The sequence below is a fragment of the Hippichthys cyanospilos genome, chromosome 8, assembly GCF_059441005.1.
Source record: "Hippichthys cyanospilos isolate Australia breed blue-spotted pipefish chromosome 8, RoL_Hcya_1.0, whole genome shotgun sequence".
NCBI lineage: Eukaryota > Metazoa > Chordata > Actinopteri > Syngnathiformes > Syngnathidae > Hippichthys > Hippichthys cyanospilos.
The window spans coordinates 14,895,553-14,922,417 of NC_142376.1; the positions used below are offsets into that span (position 1 = coordinate 14,895,553).

Genomic DNA, 26,865 nt, shown 5'->3' on the forward strand with positions numbered 1-26,865 from the left:
ATAACCTTAATTGGAGCTCATACGAAAGCAATCACAAACATTTAGATGTTTTTCTCTTTGCATTTGAATTGCCAATAAACAGGAGGTTACAATATTTAACGGGACAGCTGTGTCACAGGCATCCTATCAAACTCATTAGAATTTAATAATGATACTTAGTCCATAGACAAATTGATTGTTGTTTGTTGAAGACAAATGAAAAAGACAGAGCCAGATTCTCCCTTTTAAATAGTTCGTATTCAACACTACTGCCTCAGTGTTTTCACCTGGAGTTCAAACATTCAACTTGCAGTCACATAGTGGTGTCCTGGGTAAGTGTAAAAACCATATACGTCGTCTCCTCAGAAGTGACAAACGCCTCACTGTGTAACTAGCTTGCTTGTGTGGTTTTTGGAGCCGCCAAAGTGAAGCATGTCTGTGTTCTTTGACCCATCCCCCTGTCTGGAAGCTTTGACACAGGAACACCAAAGCTGGCAACCCCGTGTAAAACTGCTCTGTTTGGCTGAGCAAGACCCGGGAACTGCTTCTGGATATTGCCCGCATTCATTCGCTGTACACCTATTAGTCAATGTGAACTTCAGAGTAAGTGCTGCTTGACAGAGACACATTGGAGTCACTTAATATGCCTTCCTGGCTAAGGCCTTGTCACCCTCATTTCAACCTTCCCACCGCCTCTCATGAGGATTTTTATAAAGCGGCAGGAAACTCAAAAGTCAGGCTAATGCAAGTTTAGTCCTCTTCACATGACTGTCCATCCACAACATTTTCGACCGTTTGGATAATTTGGCATACTCCAGAATTAGGATGTCCTACAGCAGCTGCATTTTTGGGTTAGAAAAAAAAGGAGCTGTGAGCCTAGGAGGCATGTCAATTAACATTTACAATTATTCAGCTCTGCAAAGTTCAGCAAGAGGGTGGCAAAATCATGGAGAAAATTTTGAATCTATTTTCTTGTTAAGTTCCCCCAAGGTGACTGTTTCACCTCCGCAGCCTCCAACGTCTGCCATTTATTTTGTCTGATGAAGAGTATTCTGTTTCATTCTCCTGCCTGTATGTGGGAGGATTTTTTTTTTTGTTATGAAGCGTTTCCTTTTCAAATAAAATGTTAGATGTAGGCCTACTTCCTCTTTTTAGTAACACAATTTTACCATTCTATGGTAAGTTTCAGTGTCAGTTCCAAAACCAGTACTTACAGTAGATATTTTCTTCAGTATGTCAATAAATGAAAGTTTCCTCCTTTTTGTTGCTTTTGAAGTTGACTTTTAGCATTTTTTTCTTACCTTTTAAAATGGAATCATGAAACATAGTCAAGATGTTACTTTGACTAGTGTGTGTAGTTACATTAAAACCTAACCAGGCACCCACACACCCGAGTAGGACTGAAATAACTTAATAAAAATAAAACTTAAATAAAAATGTGTGTGTGTGTGTGTGTGTGTGTGTGTGTGTGTGTGTGTGTGTGTGTGTGTGTGTGTGTGTGTGTGTGTATGAGAGAGAGAGAGAGAGAGAGAGAGAGAGAGAGAGAGAGAGAGATGTATTGGAAAGAACTATTTTACTAATTTTCAAGCGCATTTGGTATATGTATGCACATGTATGTGAGCATCATCTTGGTTGTTAGAACGATCCGTGCCAGAGAGGACATTGTTTATGATCAATGAGTTGTCGGTTATTTTTTTCCCTCGCCATCTTTATGATTACAAGGCAGAGAAGTGATAGCTAACAACTCCCATTGGCAGCTAAAAGCCTGTTTTGTAGAGCTGAACTGTCTGCTGCAGTTTTTCACCTGGGAAATGTGGCTTGTGAGACAGTCTGTGAAATGGAGCGCGAACAATAGAAAACATCATAGCAGAGCAATTTTAGGTACTTGTTCCAAACCTACAAGTGCTGTATATTTCTTGTTCGATTAATATGTAGTGGATATAAAATATATCCACACCTCTGCTCAATGGCCAAGGTTTTGTAATATCAAAAAAGATGATACCAAGATAAATCACTGCACGTTACACCATTAATATGACCGACTGTGTACACCGTCGAGCTCAATTTAGAAAACTGGAATATATTTGTCAGGGGAAATCCATTTAAAAGACTGAAATAATGTGTCTGCACAAATCTCTTATAACTGGGACTGTTACATACATTTCATTCTTTGAGGCAATCTGCAGCAACTATACCCCTTAACAGTAATTGATAGATTTGGTTTAATCGTATTTATCACGAAGAAAAAAAAAGAAAACGGAAAAAAATGTTGCAATTGCAATTTTACATCCAGGGAGTCTGTGGCTAAAATAGGGTCCATCTGGAGCGAGAACTCACTTCACACGTAACCTCTGCACAAACAGCACTGTAGACAAATTGACACCAGTAAGACTGGAATTTCTTAAGTGCTAGTCAAATGTGTCAAGCTCAAGACCTGAAATTGCAGTTTTAAACATAAAAATGACATTTGCCTTTGAGCGTGTGCACTTCTAAAATATAAGTTTTACTGTCCTGACTATACCAGCTGGCCCGCCTAAGGACATAGCCTCTTTTTCAGCTAGCTGTCCCAGGCACATGATGTTCTGTGGCTGTTCTGTAGCACTGCACTGCAATGAAGCGTTACGGCACATGGTACTACTTTTTTTTTTTTTTGTGTGGGCCTAGTTGAAGTATTAGGATTGTATGCGGGGAGGCTGTTCTTTTACCTTTTTTGTGCTTAGCTGTGAACTGTGGATTTGAAGGCCCTGTCGAGCCATGGAGTCAGGTCTTTTCCAATCCAACAGGCTTGATAAGAGCTTCAATGTGAAGCTGATAAATCAGCAAGCTATAAAATGCAACAGGCCCCAAAACTGATGGAAGGATCATTGACACAAGGACCCCTGAAATCTACGCATGAACTAGTTCTTCTTTCCCATGAAATTCTGCTATGAACAGAGTAATGTAATGTATGCTTAAAAAATACGTTATTAAAAATGTATTATTTTGTAGTCGAAGAACAGTCATAATTTTTTTTTAATTAGGGGAAAAAGAACCATCTTCCAAATTTTCAATTATTCTGCAAACTCACAGTTTAAGATAATAGTGAACTTTATTGAGGATGAAGCATCTGCTTTGATGAAATAATGGCCACTAAATTGCACTTACTGACATGGTTGACTGTTTTCATAAAGTGCATGCTATTTTCTTCAAGGATTTATTAAATGAAGATAATCACTAGAGGTGGGAAAAAAAAATCAATTTACAAAGTAATTGATTTTCTTATTTATTATGATGCAGAATCAATCAATATAAAATGTCCCAAAATATATTATATACTTTTTAAACAAATTCACTTCCTGTCACTTCACTTCACTATCACTTCACATGCCAATATTGTGCAGCGAAGGCCTTCAAGGAACTTCAAAATGAATACACCAAATAATACATGGATGTCGATGCAAACACCATAGTACACTTTTACTTTGAAACTGGCAGTGGTGGTTGCTGCCAACTTGTTCGCAGCGATAGGAGTAGAAGAGGTACAGATAGCTGCTTTCCATTTTTATTGCCATCACATAACGTCTCAACCAACATTATCTCTCTGGAGTTTAAAGGCCATATTCAATCGCCGATTAAAGACTCTAAGAAGCCACTAGTCAATTACCTTGTCACTGCCACCACCAACTGACTACGTGGTGCATTCATTTGCAGTCAGACATTTCAACTCAGACAGAAAAAAGGTCAATCATTGCATTAAGTGTCATCACAGCTAATATCTAAACAATGCGGTCTTTCAATCAATCTGTGAAAGCTGATTTATATCATGAAGAATGATATGGGTGAAATAACTTTGATATTTAACTTATTTACAATCAATTTTTTATTATGTCACATAGGTTTATACGACCTAATAATATAACAAGGTTTCCATCTTTCATTCTAGTTGTTAGTATGTCAATAAATTAAAATAAAGAAAATAGCAGCAGCTCTGGCCTATGTAGTATTTTTGTGAAGAAAATCAAATTGCTTACTGTTCAAAACTTAATAATGTAAAGGAAAAAAAAAGTTCAATGTCTCCTTTTGTCATGCTGTCTTGCAAAGCAGACTAAAGTAAATCAAGACAATTCTTTGGACATCTGTAGATTGAAGCATAAATCATTTGTCAGGTCATGTTGAATCAAAGATTCTGGTTTGAATCGTAGACCAAACTAATAAAATTTTTGACCAAAAGAATCCCACCCCTTATACTGTGTGTGTGTGTGTGTGTGTGTGTGTGTGTGTGTGTGTGTGTGTGTGTGTGTGTGTGTGTATATATATATATATATATATATATATATATATATATATATATATATAATATACTGTATATTGATCAAGGGTGAAATGGTGAAATGTACTGTTTAAATATAAGCATTTTCTTAGCATATTCTGCTGGTGCCATCCTTTCCATTGGGTTTGACTCTATGTTCCTCTGTGAGTTCATTGTCTTATATCATTGACCGATATGGGTGCTTGTACTCTCACCTGAGCATTTAATTTTCTGTTCAGAAGGTACCTTGTTTACGGTTAAGTAGAGGGTGTACAGTGTTCCCTCATTTATCGCGACAAGTAAAACTGAAATATATACCACAATGTAGCGAGGGAACAATGTATAAGTATTTTTGTTCAGAAAATGTCCCTATTGTGGGAATTATAAGGGTTTAAGTCTTTATTCATTTTTAAGAAGGGACTAAAATAATGGATTGCCTTGTGTTGAAGTTGCCACCTGCATCTTTGCTTTCTTTCAGGTTTGTGTGTGTGTGTGTGTGTGTGGGGGGGGGGGGGGGCAGGTAGATGTATATTTATGAGGGGGATGTGTATTTCTGGGAGAAACAGTGTTGTGAAAGGTGACCTTGTTAGATAAAAGGAGGGCTTGGAAGCCAAATGATGAAAGAGAATGGGATCATCACGGGCTCATTAATGTGGATTTGAAGGTCAGGTAATTATAACAATAGACGTGGGCTGGTTTTTGGCATCTGGTATTGTTGGTTTGTTATGAAGGTGACAAGCATGCAGAGGAAGGGGATTAATCACTTTGACACTACTTTCTTGTCACTTTGATACATTCAGACATCATCACAGTCCTGATGTATGTTTGTTGCTGCAAAACAACATCGGTACATCAAGTGACAAAAAGAACTCTGTGGTATCAACAGTATTTTTTGTTCATCCGCAGCCCACTCGTCTCTGATATTTGTGATGAGGATTCCAAATGAGAGGGGAAAAGAAAAATCACATTTTTGTGATTGTAATGAATTGTCATATTAAAATAGTTTTTGCACACAATTACCAAGTCGAGTTCATTCATAGAAACCTTAATCACAAGCCCTCAGTTCACAATAAGCCTCTTTAAAATCCTTTGCCAAATACGTCTTAATGATAACAAAATGACAAGCTTTATAATTAAATGCAATAGATTTTTGATGAGTGCATTTCATTATTTTAACGGGATAATTCCAATAATAAGAAAAATGAAAATAAAAACAAGTTTCACTTAAGTGACTACAAATATATCTGCAAGCACATTTCTGTTAAGCACAGGCAAATAAATGTGTGCATCCACAGCGCCCAGGCGCCGTTTGCTTCCATAAAATATTCATGCATTTTTGCTCCCTCTAAATTGTCAAGCACATCAGTGTGGCACTTTTGTACACAGTATTATCATTTTAACATTGTACATGACTTGAGTTTTATATTACAGGCACTATTGAGATAATGTTCCGATAGCGTTTTGCACACCATGCTCACTTAGGCCACACTTGCATCATTTTCACAGCTGCAAATGTTAGTCTCCTTGAGCCAGGCTTGTTTGTCTGCGTCAGAGCGCGCACTGCTTGAATAGTGCCACCCCCAAGTTTGTCTGAATCTGCCGTGCTTCTCTGGGACTACTTGAGGATATAAAGAACAAAAACCTCTATAATCAGGCAAGGCAGCATGTGTGGTGTAGCATACATTTTTAATGCGCCGCAAATAAGAAATACCACTGCTGCCTCTTTTCCTTCATTCCACAACTGGTGGATTTTCAAGTTCCATTCCTATTTGAAATTTTAACGAAGAAATAAGCCATCACTGAGGATTTGAAATGAGAAAGCGGGCATAAGATGGGCTGCTCTAGAAATCAAACCCTTGCTTGACTATTTCTGTGCATCCGCATTAATGCAAGTATTGTGGCTCCAATTGTGTGTGTGCGTAGGCCAAGTAGCCGTGCTTGTTAGGAAGGTTGTTGAAGTGGAAAAAGTGTGTATCTGTGTATTGCACACAAAAATAAAGTTTGACAAAAGTACTTCACTTGACTAACTCTGACGTATTGGGCTGACATTCTAGACATCAAAACATGAAAGGAACATCTAATTTGTCGGCCTGGTCTGCCAGCGATTAATCAAACCAGTTGTGTCTCAATGGCCATACATATATTTGCAGTTCATTGTGTAAATGTAAAAAGTGTCAAAATAATCTCAAGGCAATCCCCTAGACACATAAATAAAAGTCTACCCACCCTGCTGGTTCCTCCTCAGATTTGTTCCGTTGGGCATTTGACTGCTTGTTTGTATGGATATTCTCTTACACAACATTATCATCATTGTATGACCCTTTATTGGTTGGTACTGCGAGTGCTTCATTGTGTTGATTTGCCATTAAACCTTGATGTTATTATTCTGAAAACAATTAGGTTTATTTTTAACAGCCACTAAGGATTATTTCATTAAATTAATCTGAAGTTTTTTTGTTTGTACTTTTTATCCATCGGTACAAAAACAAAACAATTTAAAATGTCACTACAATACCAAATAAATGAGAAGAGCCGAGAGGAGCTTCCTCTCTGGCTCAACAGGCTTCAGTCAATGTGCTAAGATAACGCATTGTGCCATATTGAACAAAAAGTGTCCATTGTGCAGATGATATGATGCCGGGGGGCGCCTTCAGCTAAGGCCCCCCTCACAATCAATTCCGGCCGGTCCATCCTTCACAGGGGTGGCCCATCTGAGGGAAGGGGACGAGAGGGTAAAAGAAGAAAGGGATAGGCAAACAGTTCAACTAAATGCACAAGTATAGTAATGTGTCTTTAGTCTGGTATTGAACATTTCTGTTGGGTAGCAGCTGCGTGGACTTCTATGGGTAAAGCAGAGCACTGGTGCCAAAATAGAAAACACCCATCGGGTTTCCAGTCACAGACAAACCAACATCTTGTGACCGAATGTTTCGGGGCAGAACATATGGTATTACAAAGTTGACGGGATAGGAATGTGCTAAGCCTTGTAGTATTTTACAAGTAATTAACAAAACCTTGAAATCTCTGATGTACAGGAAGCCAATGCAAGTTGGCTTCTTAACAGGGTAATGTGATCAAACTTTCTCATCCTCGTCAGGAGTCTCGCTGCAGTATTTTGGAATGACTGCAAACTTTTGATGCTGACATGGGAAGACCAGAGAATAATCACTGTAGTCAATGCAGGGTGTGACAAACACATAAATTGTCTCTGAATCGCTATAAAGTTAGGAATATTAAAAAGATGAAAAAACACATTTTTTGAATTGTTTCTCATTTGTATTTGAAAAGAGACAGTCGCGTTGAATTTTACGTCAAAGTTTTTTTGCTGAGTCATTTTGGGTAAAAATACATATATCAAGTTTTTTAGTTTTGTTCTCAAACAGCTGCCGATGATGAGTGATGCCAATAATCAACATCAGAGTTTTGCCTGAGTTGGAAGACCTATCGTTTAGAAAATGACTACGATTACCACTGTGCCATACTGCCACACAGCACTAAAAAGAATTATTGCTTTGGTCCCTAAAAAAGGGTAATATCTTTTTTTCTTCCCAAAGTAAAAGGAAATGTTCATAAATACTTCATTTTTATTCCATACAAAGAACAATCTGTTTTCAAGGGAGACTGCAGAAATAAAATATTTATAAGGGGGAAGTTGAAATTGAAAATTATAACATAAACCAGGCTTCAAAATGATTAATAAATAGTCGCTTTTAACATTTAATTTAATTTACATTTAATTAACATTAAACTGATAGTTGATTACTAATTAATTCTCTAGTTCCAGAGATGATGTGCAAACATTCTGTAAACATCTTAGTAAGCTAACATACAGGTGTCGGAAAACATTCTGGGTTGGTGTCACAAAAGGTATATATATCAAATCCCAACTAAAACTTTTTTTCCCCTTTGAAGCAAACCCTCTGGAGTCTACTACTCTTTCCCAGGCTTCTCTACCATGCCTTCATGCACTTCTTGAAGGACTCTTCTAGGATTCCTCACAGTTTCGTCGTCATGGCCATTTTGATGCTGTTTACGTCTTCAAAATGGGTCCCCTTGGTGACTGCTTTGAGCTTAGCAAATAAGGAAAAAAAAAAAAAAAATCACACCGAGCTGGTTCGGAACAAGTTGGGGAGGTTGCTCCAGCACAGTGGTCTCACTGACCAGGACCTGTCAGATACTCTGGTCATCATGAGCAGGCACGTTGTCATGGTGAAGAAACCACGGGTTGTCTTGCCACAACTCTTGGCTCCACTTGTGCACTGAACAAACCAAACATCACAGGATCTCTATAGACATCCCAGTTGATTGTCTTGCTCACAAAGAAAGGGAACACTCATTTCATGTAGTTAAGAGTTGAAAAATATCTTCCTCAACTTTTTTTGACACACTTTGTCGTAACCACTTATCCGGTGACTACAAAAATAAAAAGCACATTAAACGTGACTTTTTTTTAAGTGCATTTGTTACCTTATCAACTCTTTCAAGTGAAGCATTTGTTATATAGTGATGTGATGCAAAAATCCAAGAAAGGCTAAAAAGATGACAATGTTGGGTTGTATTCAATTGAGTATTGTATCCTGGCTCAGCTAATGTGGCCAAGATCAGCTAGCGGAAAGTAGATCTGTTTACTACCTTGAGGTTTTGTGGTTATGTACCACTCTGACTCAGTTAGCTGCTTGATCAAGAGCTGGGCCAAGGATGCCCAACAAGGAACACATAATAATGTCTCTTTATTAACACACTACAATGCAATGCATTTCATGGATGGAGGGGGTTGGAAAAAAAAAGAGCTTTTGACTTTCAGTGGCGCTGATGGACGTTCTCCATCAAAATTTGTGAAAACTCCACAATAATTTTGTGTTCCTCTTGTCCAACCAACTCTGATTGCATTTTTGGTCATTTTAGATTATTTTTTGTATCTTCTGTGTATCTGTACACATGTGCATATACAACAGCCTGCTGAGAAATAAAAACCAGAACATGCTCAGTGAAATTCTATCAAGTGAGGTGATGGAGAAGGCAGGAAATGAAAATTCATACAGTAGCACATTTACTGCTTTACACCCCCCCCCCCCCCCACACACACACACACACACACACACACACAAACACACACACATACATTTTTATTCTACCAACAAGAGATGAAATGTTTGCTGAACACCCTTTACATTGCAAGATCAAGTCACATGGAGAGAAAACATCCTCATAATGTTTTCCGCCAACTACTGCTGAGCCTGTCTCCTATACACACACACACAGACACACACACATACTTTCAAGATTTGTCAGACTGATTAGAAAACACGTCTTCATTCTCTGATTAGGTGTGGAGTAAATGAAGCGGCCCCCCTCTGGTATGCATTTCCATAATGTCAAGTAATTAAACCCCAGTGTTTTAATAGATTAGGAATAAGATGACTCCCCAGGTGACAAGACAATGATAGACTTTCAGAAAGGTACCTTAATATCAACTTGCTTTTAGGTGAGTACTGAAACTATGATTTTCATTACGGGCAGGTACATGCCTGCTTTGTGTATGCTGAACACCCACTCGGTGCAATAAAATCATAGACTTTTCTGACAAATAAAAACAGCTTGAAAAACGGCACTCTTCACTTTTCCGTTTTTAATTTTCGTAGAAGCCTCCTGAATAGACATCAAAAATTTGGAAACGTTTTTTTTTAACCAAAGTACATTTCTTACCTTGAAAGAAACATTTACAGGATGTACTGTGATGTATCCTGGGGTCACTGAGTGTTTTTGGTCTCGCAACTTCAGACACGGCCTGGCTTGCATCCCAGGGGCAATCCAAGGATCTGCCCTTTTGAGCCATAGCCACCCAGTGGCTTTCTCTGCGACTTCGCTAACAGATTTGATAGCTTTCTTTTTGACTGCCTTCTTTTTCCTCTTTTTCCCCCATTCTCACTTTGATCCCAGCTGATGACTTCTTGCCGTCCCTCGAATGTCTGTACTGTAAAACTTCTCTTGCACATGTCACATTGAATTCTTCAGTGAACCCTCTGAAGGGTAGCTGAAGCATGTTGCTTGAACCATACAAGGCCATGACCAGGGTAGCTTAAGCATGTTGCTTGAACCGTACAAGGCAGCGCCGATGAGGCTGCGGGGAAGACCCGGCTACGACCGAAGAAAGCCACTGATCTTCCTTTCGAGAGATTCCAGTCGTTACCGGGACGACGTAGATGAGGAGAGGCCACAGGACTCTCGGCAGAACGCAGTGCTGGTAGATTCAGGCTTTAAATCTACCAGGCAGGCCACACTTGGTGATCCACGCCCCCAGTTGTTCACCAGACTCCTGGATGACAATGGAGTCTTTCAGGCTTGAGTCAAAGAGCTTCTCCAAACTCTTAATTGGTTATTCTAGAGATCGATAACCAAAACGTACCCATTACCATCCTCCTCTTCAGCACCTCTTCTTCGGCACCATGGACCTTGACTTGGAGGGCTCGAAACTCATTCAAGCGCATGTGATGAGGATCTTTAACAAAAGTACATTTTTTAGCAAGCGTTTGTTGCTTGACCCTATGGAAGCATAATGCTGGCAGTGTGGAGTATATAATTTTGACTAGGAATGGTATCAAACCTCCTTGCATGTACATTCAAACTGGGGATGCACTGAATTTCCGGCAACCAATAATTTTCCACCGAAAATGCATTTTCGGATTGCAGACAAAGAACAATGAAAACTGAAAACGATATGTGGGGAAAAAGGATGTTGTGATGACAAAAAAGAAGCTGCCAGCAAGCTTCGGTCCGAATTTCACACACGAAAAGGAGAGATGCATGGTTCAGAAGAATACACATACAATAATACATACATTTTTTTTTTTTTTTTTTTTAAGTCAGCCTTCAGACCAGTGGTTGTCATGAGCTAGCTTTACCCTTCCTTGAAACATGCATCTGAACATACTGGTAGGCAAAACAGCTTTTGTTCCCACGTTGCCACCGAGTAATGAGCATACCCCACATTATGGAGAAAACTGCTACGCTTTTAGGATTTTAGCTTACAAATATGTTCAACTGTATTTGCCAGTATGTTCAAACGTTTGTATGAACATCTAAACCCTATTTTGTTTGCCAGTTAAAAATGTTAACTCCACCTTGGGGGCGCCACACTTCAGTTTACACCTCAATTCATGCACTTCACACTTCAAGTAGCTTCTTAATATATTTGAGCTCTTTACATAAAAACATACTCCTCGTTATCATTTTGTAATGGCCATTTGACAGTCTAAACATAAAAGAAAAAGGCTTTACATGAACATCTCGCTCCACGGCAAAACAGAAGTACCATTGTAAACATGACAGCAGACTGTCAGGATATCATTGTCATAGTTTATTGTCTGTTATGTTATGCGCCGACTGTATGTGCACACACCAAAAAACAACAAAAGGCTTTTGATGAAGCAAATTCTGCAGCCGGAGAGCTTTCCTTTGTCCCTGTTCCCACCCACACATGCTGCTCAGTGACAACAATGCAAAGCCATGATGGTGCCACAGAAAGTTGTGGAAGCTCTACAAGTCCCCCACTGCCCATTATTTGAAAAAATAAAATAAAAAAAAGGATTGTGCAATGAGTGTGCAGCTCTACCTGAACTCACATGTTCATTTATGTTGGTTGTGCTTTTTTTTTTTTTTTTTTCTTAGATGTATGTTAAATGGCCTTTTGACTGCTAATGATAAAGCTAAGAACAGAAGATCATTAGAGGAATATTTTGCAGTATGATTGTTCCGTTGCCCGTCGTCTGAACTAGACTTCAAACACAAACTTCCTACTTTTTGTTAGACCCAAATTAACTGATGTATTCTTAACAACCCCTCCTTCTAATCTTTCTCCTTTTCATGTGGAACGGATCTTTCTGACAGAGCAAACCCTAAATAGGTTAATTGTCATGATATGCTTGCCACTTAAATAATTCTTGCGTTGTCTTGGACTGCATGTGAACCAACACATTTTTTGTAGCCTCAGAAATGATCTTCACCAACCTGTTGCTTAATACCGAGTTCATTTGTCAATAAACGCATCAGGTTTGTCCAATGTTTTCATCTTCCCAGAACCTGTCCATTTCTTTGACATGTTTCCATAACAACCCAGACATTCTTCATGTCTGAGTATGATTGTAATGAACGCTATGTTCTCACACCACAGGGCACTTTTAATTGCTTCAACTGGACTAATGTGTTAATACAGCCTTGCCCTTAGGAATCAGCTTATAATTAGTATTTTTTATGTGATAGTACTACACAATTTGAAGGTCTTTCATCAGATAACCATCATTATGAGGATGGAAAATGCAACTTCACTCAGGCCCACTTACCTATGAATAAGTACTAGCATTCAGTTGAATACATGGCTCTTTTTTTGACATTCAAATGAGCTGTATTTGTTAGATGTTTAGTAATTTTGATTTGCAAGACTGAAAGATTTCTGACATTTTTTTTTTCTTTGTTTTTTTTTTCCAGCAAATTCAAGTCTACTTGGAGGAGGAGGTGGTAAGTGAATTTCTCTGTATTCTACTGAATGGTTTCTGCTCCTTTACAAGACAAATTAATTTGGGTCCTCAGTAGAGGTCTTCAATGTATTTCTATGGATCAAAGGACAATTTAAGCATAGTGTATGTTCATCAAGTGTCTGTGATGAATGCAACTGAATGTAACATTGAAAACATTAGCGTGAAGTGCAGCACAACCTTGCACTGTGCCACACTGCGAGATGGTCATTACTTCACTGGCCTGCCGAAGCGAATTATCATCAAAGCAATGAAGGAAATCTCAAGCAGCCAACCGTGGTGTTAGAATAATGGGGAAGGAACTGGAATGCTGCAGCCCAAACCTCACTTTTCTCTTCTGAAATTTGACTTTGCCAGTGACATGATTGAAATAATCATTCCCCCCCACAGTGATGAAAGCTCATTTGACGATGTTGAATCACATTTTGTTTTACTGAAGAGGAAAGTTTGGATGGTACTGGAAGACAATCATGCCACCTGTATTTATCCATTTATATAGTAGTTTTCTTTCTTTCTTTCTTTCTTTCTTTCTTTCTTTCTTTCTTTCTTTCTTTCTTTCTTTCTTTCTTTCTTTCTTTCTTTCTTTCTTTCTTTCTTTCTTCCAAATGTAATGGCTATAAAATGCATAATGTTGTTTTGATTTTTTTTCCACCATCTCGATTTCTCGCTTCAGGGGATTTTTCTCAACAAAGACAATATTATTTTGCTGGCCACTTCTATGTATGGGTTTACTCTGTGGCATTACGTTACCTGCAATAAAAATGCAACATTAAGGAGGTACAGGCACTTGTCTATCTGCACTGTCTATTTGAGGACACACTGTGCTGATGAAATCTCATTGCCATCTAATCACACTGCCTGGAGTGGCTCTCGTTATGCCTCATGGTTAAGACTGCACATTTTGACAGGTGCGGCCTCTTATCAGAGCACCTTCCGACTGTGCTAAGAGTCCTCACTCTGTTGTTGAAACATAGAAGTTCCGTGATTGATATCAGAAGTCATGTTGCATCTCAATAACCCAGCCAAGTTCTCCAAATGTGATATGCAACTCCTACAAATTGATGTTCGTTTTACGCAACTCGTTTAATTTGATGAAAAGAAGCAGAATTCAATGCAGTAAGGCACTTTAAAATGGAGTCAAAGAATATCACAAAACGATCATTTATGGTTTTTCTCATTAAATGTATCACTTAGGGATAAAACGCATCACAACACAGCATAATAGAGTAGGTCGATATATTATGTTCTCACCTGGAACCAACTGAAAACGTTTTCACACTGTGGCTTATTTTATTCATGTGAATACATCACATTAACACCATTGTTGTCTGTATTATAGGGTTCCCTCACTATAACGCTGTTCATCTTTTGTGGTCTTGCTATTTCACTTTTTTTTTATTATTATTTTTTTACTTAGCTACTTCAAAGAATTGAAGTGTATTTAAACAGGGGAAAAAAATGTTAATACCTGAGGCGGCTTGGTGGCAGAGTGATTAGCATGATGCGTGATGATTTTATTATTTGAAGTATTGATACCAAATATATCCAGAGTAACAATACACATTTCAACACTTGCATGCACCTGACAGAATTTAAAAATAGAAAATTAAGATAAATTATTCAGGAAGTGAATTTCTATAGGTTTTGTGAAAAGTTTTGATTTGAACTAACTGCCCATACCAGATCCATGACCAGATAGAAAAGCTTTTCTTTTATTCACTTATAAATAAAAAGAAAAAAAAAAACTTAAATCCCTTTAAGCATCTTTTACCAAGTTATGTCAGGTAGTTCTAAAAGTTCTAATAATTTTTGATAAATTCACAAACGGACATTTGCTTTTGTACGTAACTTATTCAGCTGCCCACATATCTTTTCTTACTAATAATCTTCCATTTACACGAATTAAGTTTTTTGGGCAAGTTGCAGTGTTTGAAACATAACACAAATTTTGACCTGTTGACGTTGCGAATTTCTGCCTGCTCGGAAACTTTGGCAAATATATTTAACTGAAACTTGTAAGGAAATTGGAGGAGGAGGAGCATCTAAAAATTATGATGCTCAAATGCTAGTTAGTATGTTTAGTAATAATAATTATATGTGATAATTATTAATAAACATAATTAATTTAATATTTAACAATATATTTCCAAAGTGTTTCCTAAAATACAATTTTCCTCTACACAAAATGTATATTTTCTTCAGAATGCTTCTTCTAATCATCAGAATAATTTTCCAAACACCTTTTTTTCCATCTTGTCATTTGCATTTTAAGAAAAAAAAGTGTCAGGTTGCTATTACAACATTATTATTAAAAAAAAAAAATATATATATATATATATATATATATATATATATATATATATATATATATATATATATATATATATATATATATATATATATCACTGATGCACGCCCCCTCCACTCCACGGACTTCACTTCTTATGCATTTTGCAGGAACGTGACCCCAGTTATACAAAAGGGAAAGCTGTATTATGACACACAATTAAAAAACCTCTTTATTTATTCGTAGTCTTTGTTATATAAATGTACCTTAGTATGCCAAATAGCCGGGCGTTTTGACAGTTAGAGTGCATACTTAACAGCAGTTATGGCAAGAAGCACACTCCTCCACTTATTAATTCTAATTGATTTCAAGGTCAATAAAGTGAACAAAAACACTTCTTTGATAATGTTTTTAGTCCTATGTAGCTTTTTTTTTTCCCTGAAAGAAAACAAAATTGATGGTTACAATCAAGTCCAGTTTTCCAACGTTAAAAAGAGTGATTGCAATAATTAACAAAGCAACTCCCATGCATGGCCTCATGCAAAGCCCAGAAGGCTTTTCTGCTCCTGTGTCTTTATCACTCTGAGGTGGCTGCTGAAGCTGCAAACCCTTCTCACCCTGACCCTCCCCTTAGCTTTATCTGTGGTTTGCCGTGTGAATACCTTCTCCCCTGGTGGTGGAAAGGATCGATGTGAAAAGAGGACGTGCTCTCATACCTTCCTTATCTCCCAGCTGTCTCCTCAGGACTCTGCAGAGGGGGAGTTTCACAACTGTGATTCATCATGGTTGGCCTCATGCACCAGAGCATTATTTCGTTCCCATAGATTGGGAGGCTGGCCTACCACCATCACTTTGCCAAAACAAACTCAGTTTCACAAGGATACATTTATATATATATATATATATATATATATATATATATATATATATATATATATATAGTATTGGTACTCTGAGGCACTAAATAATAATAACTAGAATAACGAGATGTACAATGAACACTGTTATGCTCCGCTGCTCTGTTTAATCCTACAAAATCACTAATGGGAATTCTCACTGGGCCCTATGTTTTTACTTTCAAGTACACAATGGAGTTAACCAAAATAGCATGGTTATCTGCATTAGACATATTGGTCTCACTGGGATTCTGAACATACATGGAGGAAAATAACAATGATCTCTGATAATAGCACACTAAATGAGACCTTGGTGAATAGGGGATAATTATGAATGGTACTGAGATGATCTTGTAATGTGTGTCACCACGTGGCTGGATGCTGGCACCATCCCAAAGAGAACGTAAACATCCTGCTGTCTATCTCACCACCACTCCAATTTATCAAAGGCGACGTAACTGCATATTCACAGTTTTGTAATGATTCCGCGAAGCATGTTGTAGCCGCAGAGAACCGCTACCCTGGCCTTTTGATGTCTCCATTCAGTAAAAGGTTGCTGGCTCATTAGCATTCAAACCACAGTTGTTGCCCATTTAGCAATTGAGTTTAACTAGACCACCCAAACAAATTGTTTCTCTTGTGTTGGCCCTCCTTTCTCGACCCCCTAGGTAAGTACTAAATCTGGCTCTCCAATGCTTACTGAATTAACCAGCCTTTGCCGCTGATTGCGTAACACCAACTGTAGTGCTGTGCACCCCCTGGTCTTTTCATTGCTTTAAGTCTGCGAAAGTATTGCGGGATTCCACGTGGTTGATGTCCAGGCAATTGCGTCTGACTCTGGTGCCTGTCCTGTGGTCCGTTTTCCGACAGCAGCCTCATGTTCAGCCATTTATGAGTGTATGTAACATTTGTTATGAGAAAAGTTGTACTTTTACATAGTCTTTTCTAAACTCGCCACTTAGAGATCCTCCTTCTAAATGTCTTATGCAGTTATCAGACCTACATGTTTTATATTTTGTCGCCTTCAAAATAGCCACCTTCCATTCTGATTACTACTTAGCACACTCTTGGCACTCTAAGCTTCAAGAGGTAGTCCTCTGAAATAGAATAAGAAAAGATTGCCTCTGTTTTCATGTATACACAAAGGAATGACTTTTTGAGAAGGTTGTTACGATAGAAAGTCTAAGCAAAATATTAATGGAAGAATAACATCCAGGCCTGCTCTTTTAGGTTCTGAACTCATGCTAAAATGTAATCACCAGTGATAAAAAAATGCAGGTTGCGTAAATCCAAACAGTATGTGCGGGACTTTATGATCCTGCAACTTTGTCTCCCTTTGTATTTAAAAAAAGAAAAGGTTTTCTGTTTTGGGAATGTTTGGATAATCTTTTTATAAGATCCATATTTGCTTTGTTGTCTATATCTCAGTCTCCATTTGTTATGCAAAGAGCTCTGTTTTCTTTTCACGTCACCTCCAGGTGAACCATTATCCTCTTTCTGGTGCTGCCAGAGGCCTGTTTATTGTGGAGATTGGCAGAGACTGGGGCACGGTGTTCTTTGTAAAGCGTGCGGGGTGGGGGGGATGAGATCGGTGATGGTGTCGTGTGACTACTTGGCCTTGCTGGTCTGCTGCCCTCATTGCAGCCACATCAGCTTTCTGGGAGCTCAGGACCTCCCTCTAACGATTAATCACTCAAAGAAGACATTATTCTCATCGCTCATCGATCGCGCACTATGCTAGATTGATGATCTTCAGTTCTCATATGGTTGTAACAGCCATTAGCATAACTTATGACAAAGATAGTGTGTTTTCCCCAAGGAGTAGCCTAAATAATGTAACATGATAAATGAAATGCAAAGAATCCTCAGTCAGCGCAATGCCCAAGGGACATACTTATCTCCTCATATTTACTGAGCGCTTAGTTACACCCTGATCGAGATGCAACTAATATCTCTGCTGGTATATTGTAGGTCCTGCCCTCAGGTTGAGGTGTTTTCAAGATTAGTCCTGGTGTTCAAGGAAAACTCTAGTAATACATACTGAATGTAATACAAGTTCCACATTTTGTATTCTTGTAATCAACATTGCTTGGCCAAGTGATTGGACTCAGAGTTTAAAATTAAACGGTAACTAGCAAATGTGTTACATAATTACAACTGGACTTCACCCTTTGTTTCAGTGATGCTGCACATCAAGAGAGAATGCTCTTTGACAGGGGAGTCCATTGTGTCGATCGTGACCAGCCTAGGTTATGGTTAGCCAACTGTATGACATCAGAATGTTTGGCTTCTTTTACAGTGGCTTGAAAGACAGCAGATTCTCCACAAGTCTCATTTAACTTCTGGGCAACAAGTTTAAAAAAAAAAAAAAAAAAGAAGCTTAGAAAAAAAGAAAAAAGAAGATTATTCTTACCTTTTGCAGCTACTGAAGTCACCCCTAAAAAATCTGATGGGGCTAGCCTCGATAATGCTTTCAACTCCTGTCTCCTCTTTTAGATTCTCTGGTGAATCCACTGCAAATTTAAACACAGGAGTTATATCTTCCTGGTGGATCTATTCAACAGTCTCTTTTCCAGTGTTGACACAATTATTTACAAAAAATGAAACTGGCAAAAAAAAGAAAAAAGCTGAACGATGAAAGAAAGATGAATAACAGACAATGCAACAACAAAAAAGGCAACAAACACATGTTAAAAACACTTCATTATAACCAGTATTTACAACACCGGACTTTTATTTACACTGACAGCACTGCTTACACTCCCTGCACACCCGGCATATAATCATCTGATACTCGGCCAAAGTCCACAATGTATAGTATCAATAAAAATCAGAGCTTTCTACTTTTAGAATGACGTTGCTAGTGCAACCAGAATATGAGTTATGGCAATTTAACAAAGATGCGTCATTTTTTGTCAGAAACGGCAGGTCAGTCTCATCAATGCTACTAGTGTTTTACTATTGACGTACAATCAAACATGTGTGGATGACCACTTTTTTGTCATCTTTTTCTTCTTCTTTTTCTTCTCCTCCTCCTGCATCGTTTAATGGCTGATGCTTGATATAGTATACAAGTCAGCTGATGCTTACATGATAACAAGCTACGAATGAAAATGTGTGGAATGGTGCATATCTGATGGAAATGCGGATCTTTCAGCAGCAATTAACGTTTGTGCATCATGGATAAAAAGGCTTGGTGTGGACTATGTTTTTACTGGATGACTTTCACTGGAAATTTTTCAATGTAAATGGACCATTTTTGAGGGCTATTGGAATTTTGGAAGCCTAGGAGGCTGGAAATGTGAGTTGCATTAAAATGGCATATTTAGATCCAGAATTTCGGTTTTCTAATAGTTTATATAACATCATGTATGGGCAATTAATTGGACAGGGAGGCTTTATCTAATTAGCAACTGTATGGCATTCGGCTGTGTTACCCTATGGATTGAATTTTATACCACAGGAGAGCTTCTCAATGTGAAGTTACTGAGCTGTGATGAGTCATTTCACACTTTTAACTACACAGTGAGCTGTAGCGAGTACATATTATAGTCAATGGAAAGATGCATTGCCACAAATAAACAGGCAAAACATTTGTCTTGCATTTCATTTGGCCAAAGGGGGGTGTCGGACCGACGGACAGCTGACGGAATGTAATCCCGACGATTACAATGGCAGACGTAACACACCCATTCCGACATTCTTATTACTCAGTTGTTTTCGCATTCTCATCACCCGCCGCTCCATCGACAAAAAAGGTGTCTGTTGGTGACGGACCAACATGTGCTGATGGACTGCCCACCTCCGGCAATTAAGTGTGGCAGTAAAATAAATAAATAATAAATAAATAAATAAATAAGTAAAGGTCAGTTGTGCAATGCTAAGCTTCAGAGACTGTTCAGCTGGATTTATGAGAAGGTGTGTATCTGTAAATGACAGAAGGACACATCTGCCACGTGTCTTGGTATATCTCTCGTAGCCTATGAATCATTCATCTCTGTCCTGATGTATAAATCAAGCTGCTGGCCGGTGCCTGCGGCAGTCATGTCTTAAGCTGGTTGATGGCAGCGCTTGATCTCTGGCATTGTACCGCAAGTGAAGGAAAGGAACAAATTTAAATGGCACATATTTCACCATTGTCAACCATATGGAGCCTTCTCTTCTGCCGCTATTACCAGGTTTGAGCCAAGTCAACACAAAGACAAGATTTTTTTTAATAGATAATTCTCCACTGGTCATCAATGATTATTTTTTTTAAACAATTATATAAGCTTATATATCCCCTCATATGGTGAAATTTTTATATGGTGTAGGAAAATACTATCACAAACTGCTTTCCTTAATATGTGCACTGTGGCACATAGGCACATTGTATCCTTCCAGCAAATCATATGTGTTTTACAAAAGTAATTTCCTTGTTGAAGGTATCATCTGAAGGTCAAGGACAAATCTCAGTGTACACGTCTCAGAATATTGTGCAGGTGGTGGTGAACCTTAACACCCACTGGTTTTCATTCAACAGGATTTTTCCTATTCATTGGCTCGCGTTATATTCCGTAGTTATATATCTCGTAGGAAATTCAACTGGAATTTGACTGCAGCTTGGGCTAAAAACTGGAAAATGCTATATGTATTCATCATTCAGTGAGTATAAAGGATATTTCTATTTCATGTCATACTTTTCTAGTTCGTTTAAAACAATGAGGAACGACCGGCCCAGCTTGGACTCAATCCCTGAACCCTGTCCTTATTTAGTTAATGTTTGTCATGTGGTCATGTTCTGTGCTGAAATGCTATTTGTCCCAACAAATATGCTATTTGCTAGCCTGACTTCCATATTTTACTTCTCAACGTTTGTATTGTATGTGCAAGGGTAAATCAAACATACAAACAAAAATAGATGGTATTTTAAAAAAAACAGACTAAATGTAAATTGCACCATAAACTGACAGTTTTCGACTTTGGAGGAGTCGAATAATTAAACCAAATTAAACCCAGTGTTGGGGGCAGCCTCCTATTTCTAATGCTGACCATAACAGGATGCCGGGTGAAAGCATGTTTTGACTGGAAATAAATTCATGCTAGAAGAGAACCGCGCCAGAATTCTCTTAAGATCTTTGTAGTGCACATCAGGATGAAGGTGATAGCATACTCGCTTGATTCTAAATTCATCATCAACAATATCATACTTGAGTTGTAAGTATAATTTCACCCAACCAAACATAGGTCTGGCTAGTATATCAACTTCTACATCTGCTTTGTACTTTTTTTTTTTTTTTTTTGCATGCACAATCTAGCATATCAAGCCAAGTACACAAACTATATCTGTAAAGTTATCACTATTTAAAACGAAAGTGATCCTGTTAGGACATACCCTTCTTTAGAACTGTTAATACAACGGTTCTTACATGTGCATGAAATTCATCCACTGAAATGTTCTTCTCTACAAAAAAGAAAGAAAAAATGCAGTAAGTAATATTTCTAAGATGTTTGAAGTGTTAAAGGTTCAGGCTTTCAGTACTTTTGTGCTGCCATTTAACTGCAAGGAAGGGCACAAGAATAGAGCAGCCCATTATTCGACTTTTCTGAAGCATTTAGTTGAAAATAAATGTGATATCGCACTCTGTTTCCCGTTCTCCCATAGGGTCTCCACTATAACTATATTGCAGCTGCTTGTTTTCCTTTGTGTTTGACCTCTGCAGCCGCTCTCTTCTTCTCTTTCCATCTCCAAAAGGAAACAAGGATGGCCTTTGACTTCAATCTGGGGACACGGGAGATTGATCTAGTGCAATTCTACACAGTGTCTCTGCATATTTGAATCCACTGTTTATTCACATGGCTCTGCGTTGCAAAAGACTGCAATTTAAGTCTCCGCCTTATTCTGTCACTGCACATTGTGCAAAGAGTGTACAGTATATCCCGCCACAGGGCTTGTGAACTAGGCAAGAAAATATCTATTTAGTTCGTATCCACATTGCATTGCACTCGACTTCCCCTGGACCCCAGACCCCTCAGTGTATCACAATTTCTGGGTCAGTTGTTGAGATTTTAGACAACTCAAAGCATTACCAGCCCCAGTGTCAGAGCACATTTGCGTTCTGTGTCAGATTCATTGTGGCCTGTTTTGTGGGCTGATCCTGCGGTCGCTTTGGCCATTTTGTTTTGCACGCACGTGTCTGTGTGCATTATCTGTAATTGCCTTTTTGACTGTGTCTTCACATGGTTGTGTGTGCGAGTGCGACTTGATTGTCCACACTTTTGCTTGCATGAAGCCTGTCAGCGTCCGTCTGAATTTGCGAGTGTGTAACTGGGCTTCAGCTGTATGAGTCTTATTCTAGGATATCTGGATGCTGAGTTGCCTTGTCAGTTGACTCAGTGGTCAGTTTGGGTCCCGCTGCCCCTAGCGATGCCTGATGGAGTGATGAGATTTGACAGATGGGGACAGTTCTTAACAGGGCACTACCCTACATCATAGTCTTACCAATCAGTGCAAGACTAACACAAAGACATCACATGAGGTTCTGAGAACTTTGCCACGTGGTTGAAACCCTTACCATGGGTAAAGGGTTGACATCATACTTTGAAAATCATGAATCCTTCATCTTTGCAACATTTATTTGTATGAGTTAGTTACTGCAATTAAAAAAAAAATGGAGCTACAGCAGATTCGCTGGTCAAAAGTTCAATAGGGCAGCTGTTACATCAGTGTGTATTTGTAGTTTGTGTCATCAGCAACTCACATAGCACATTTATCCACCAAAAAACAAAAAAACACACATTTAGATCGCAAGAGAATTGTCTAGATTTTTCACAACATGCATTACTTGAGTTACAATCATTACATTACACAGAGCTATTATATAGCTTTAATAGAAATTTGGAAAACAAAATGACAATGTGAAAAAATTGAAGGTGACCTTTGAACCTGAAATAGAACTTAATGCAATCTAATAGTAATGTAACAACAAAATTACACCTCCTTAAATGCTCAGATCATTATGACTTTAAATTAAAAAAACGTGCTATATACAAAAAGAAATCATGTGAGACCTTTTTAAATCCTAATAAATCTTGTTTACTACATTTTTTTAATGGATTCATTTGTTCTGCACTCAAAAACCTTCAAAAGAACAATTGATATTGTTTTGTGCAGCTCGAGACTTCCAAGGTTAGCTAGTGATGGTTTTTGGCAAATATTGTGTTATAGAAAGTGAGGTCCACCAGCGTGCCATAAGATGTTGTGGTTGAACATTAAGTTTCCACTTACTGCTGCCTATCACTCAGGCACTACTTCAATATTGGTTGCCTCTCACAAAATTTAAACCTGTCTGACAGGCTTGAATGGTACTCTCATCAAATGGACTCATTATAGGCCTGTGGTTTTTGGCACAGTGCTAGCTGGGGTGGCTAGCTTTACTATACATTCCAGAGGCATAAAGAGTACACACGCAATCTGTCGATGGGTAGATTGCTCCCTGTGGCACAATCTTTACTGAATACCATAGCAAATGTTTTATCAATTATGTGCAGTTGAAATGATGTGGGAAAATAATATAAATGCAATGGCCTTGAACGGGCTTTAGGGTTGCTTAGTCATTTTCCTTATCCAACACATCTTGCTGAAACCGACCTACCGTTGTGGCTTTTTGCCAACATGTAACTCACTGTCGAGCTCTGAGTCCCTCAAGGGGCAATCTAGTTAGGCCTGTCTGACAGACCGCTCGCCTACAAGTGAGGTTTCAGCCAAGTGAGAGCAGAGCATGCTCCAGAGGAAAGCTGTCATCTTTTTGCCAGGCCACGGGGAATAGCATTTTCTCTTTCCGCTATCCTTCCTGTCTCACCCTCACCCTGTATTTATCCTTCACTGTATCAGTTGGTTCCCTTGGTGAAGATCTTCACTTTCCCAGTGTCTGCTTCTCTCAGCCTGGCTGTGCAACATAAACAGGCGGGCATTGAGCAGATGAAACACCAAGCATCCCTCAGGAGGTGGACAAGTCACTGTGGGAACCCCCTCGCCGCTTCCTAAAGACCCAGCAGCAATCCTGGTATACTTGCTGAGACTGACACTGAGCCAGTTAGTCGGACTGAGCTAAAATATGCTCCCTGCGCCGTTCCTGTTTAGGAGATGAGACTTTATACCTTTGGGAAGATACCCACCACTCCACCTTATCCCCTCTTCCTAGGCACTTCATTATCACCTGCACGCGGCTCCTGCAGTGTGCGCTCTGTAGACGGATCTCAAAGGAGAGTCACAGGAACCCACGTAAAGGTGCACTGAAGACTCGAGGTGAATGCCAGGAAAAATGAAAGTGAAGAGGTGTGGAAAATGGCAGACAAAAAGAGCTCGGAGAACAGATGTTTGCCACAGTGGGTGGTGTGAAAGCTAAACTGTTTGTGTTATGTCTTCTCATTTCCGTCTGCGAATTAATGCATTTTCACAACAAGAAAGAGATCCAGGTCATCAACATACACACCGAGTTATTGAATGTTTGTTGGCTGGCAGCAACTGTTAACATGTTTTTTTTTTTTGGGAGTGAAAAATATTATTGATTTACTTTACCCCATTTAGCAGTTTAGTTTTGCAACTTGGCATTACACAATACAGGTATCTCGCTGCAATAGGCTGTAACATACAGTATTATTGTGTGCGGTGGTCCTTAATTTATAACTTTCTCTGGCGTTTAGCAAAGCAAAGGTTTTTCAGAGTGCTCCCACACAATATAACAATTTCTCATTGAATGTGATTTTGGAAGAAACACAACAACCCAAAAATCAAGGAATGCACAGACATACTTTGCTGCCTCACATTTACTGCAGTATGGCTGGACAAAAACAGGATATATCATGACAATGACATAAATGGACCAGTTTTAAGTGATGGAATAGAAGAGAATAGAATGCCTTTAATGTGATAGTACAGCAGGTGTACGACAAAATTGGGAGCGCTGCTCCGATAGGTGCATATCAAATACGTGTGAGCAATACATAAAATGAATAGAATAGAAATCGGTTCACAGGAGTGCAGTCATTGCGGATGTATTCAATATGTTCCTGATCTGTTGTTGTTCAGAGCTTTGATGGCTCTGGGAAAAACATAATGGCACAGAATCCCCCATCATATCCTTTCCCCTCTGTACAACAATAAATGTATGTAATACACAAGGACATGTGACAAACTCACGGCCCACGGGCCACATCAAGCCCAACACACAATTCCATCTGGCCCATGGAACCATTTGATTAATAGTGTGGAACTTGCCTTGCGCAGCAAGTGTATAATGACAGTAAACATATGGTGTCTTTGCTATTCTTCGAAACTCCTACTTTTTATTTGACACAAACACGCACAAGGTACCCTAATGTTTAAAGAAACCAGCATGTCATTAATTGCAGGGCTCCAAATTCACTTCTGCCAAAATTGTCTATACTTTAACTGCATAAAAAAAACACAACTTTTTCTATTACACAATGCTCCTACAAGCTAACATATTATAGAGGAACACTAATACAAATGTGATCATTCTAACCACAGCGAAACCACGTAGGCAACACGTCTCCTTCCTGTTTCCCTAAAATGCCACAATTTATTCCTTCCTATTTCCCTAAAATGCCACAATTTATTTTTTAATGGCACAATAAGAAGTGCTGTACGCAGTACTACACATCCCATAATGCAGAGCATTAGTTGCCTCACCATAAATCACAAGCCTTCTTGCTGATGGACACCTGCATTCCATCCTGACGATCTTTACAGCATAGCACCTTATCACAAACATAAACTAGCATGTTTCAATAATTAGATGCCAAATATCAAGTTTTGAGAAAATAAAATGAGGACATTTTTTTTTTTTTTTTTATGTTTCTCTTACCCGAGAAGCAACTTTCTTTCCCCCCTAATGCTCAGGTTTCTAGCATCATGCTCACTTTGTGTATTTGTATGCATTTGACAGATGTGTAATATAGTTATTATTATTAATATTTTTAACAGTCGATTTAGTTTTGGTACTGTATGGTTTCTAATCTTGTTTTGAGTCACATCGATTGTGACAAAACATTTTGATTTCTCTGTTCAAAATGTAGCCTGTCCAGCAAGTGACAACGTGCACTCTGAGATTTGCCCTCCATTGTGATTGAGCGTGACACCACTTGCATCAAGTATTCACATTTTCACACATTCTTTTGAGAATTTTGCCCTAAGCAGTACTTAAATTTTCGCTGACATGAATGATTGTACCTGGGAATTCACCACTTCTTCTTTCTTTCACAAGACAGCATAATTTGTTCACCCATTAAATTGCGTTGTTAAGTTGAGCAAGTCATTTTCAAAACTTAATATTGGTCAATGACACCCACATGTATGGACTGATCATTAGTGTAGATTTGTGAAAATATACGACATTTCTCACATTGTGACATAGGAGGTTTCTGCCCAACACCAGTGATGTGTGTGTTTAAAAGCAGGACTTAGTGTATGTGTTCTTTGTACTTCCAGAAAGATTTATCCAAGTGATGAAATGCCATTTGAGCCCACAGAAAGTTGGCATGCTACAACGAGCCTCACCTTAGTGCATACACAGTTGGGCGAGTATAGTTAGGACTTAATGAGCATTCTTGTGGGGTTTGCAGTTTCATTTTGCTAGTATTGACTGCATCTTGTCTTTTTGAAGGAGCTTTCCAAGCCTTGATGAACACAGCTTGCCAATCAGTTTGTTGGGATCTTTCTACCATGTGCAGAAAAATGACCCAATTCATCAAACTGTGAGAAAGACAGAGCATGTCTCTCGTGGCTCTGGTTCTAGCCTTGATGAAACCGCAATCATCTCGGCACCATGGGGAGCTATTGTGTTTACAGTTGGTGGGTGGCTGGACCTGTTGCAAGCCGAG

At 38.7% G+C, this 26,865-nt stretch overlaps 1 protein-coding gene across 4 annotated transcripts in view; it reads left to right on the forward strand.

The window, feature by feature from the left end:
• macrod2 (mono-ADP ribosylhydrolase 2) overlaps positions 1–26,865 on the forward strand; it is a 398,210-nt gene that overhangs the window by 81,345 nt on the left and 290,000 nt on the right. For all 4 annotated transcript variants that reach the window (XM_088421192.1, XM_088421193.1, XM_088421194.1 and 1 more), the window contains exon 4: positions 12,752–12,781. In XM_088421192.1, the coding sequence (XP_088277318.1) occupies positions 12,752–12,781 (30 nt within the window). The remainder of the gene's footprint in view (positions 1–12,751; positions 12,782–26,865) is intronic.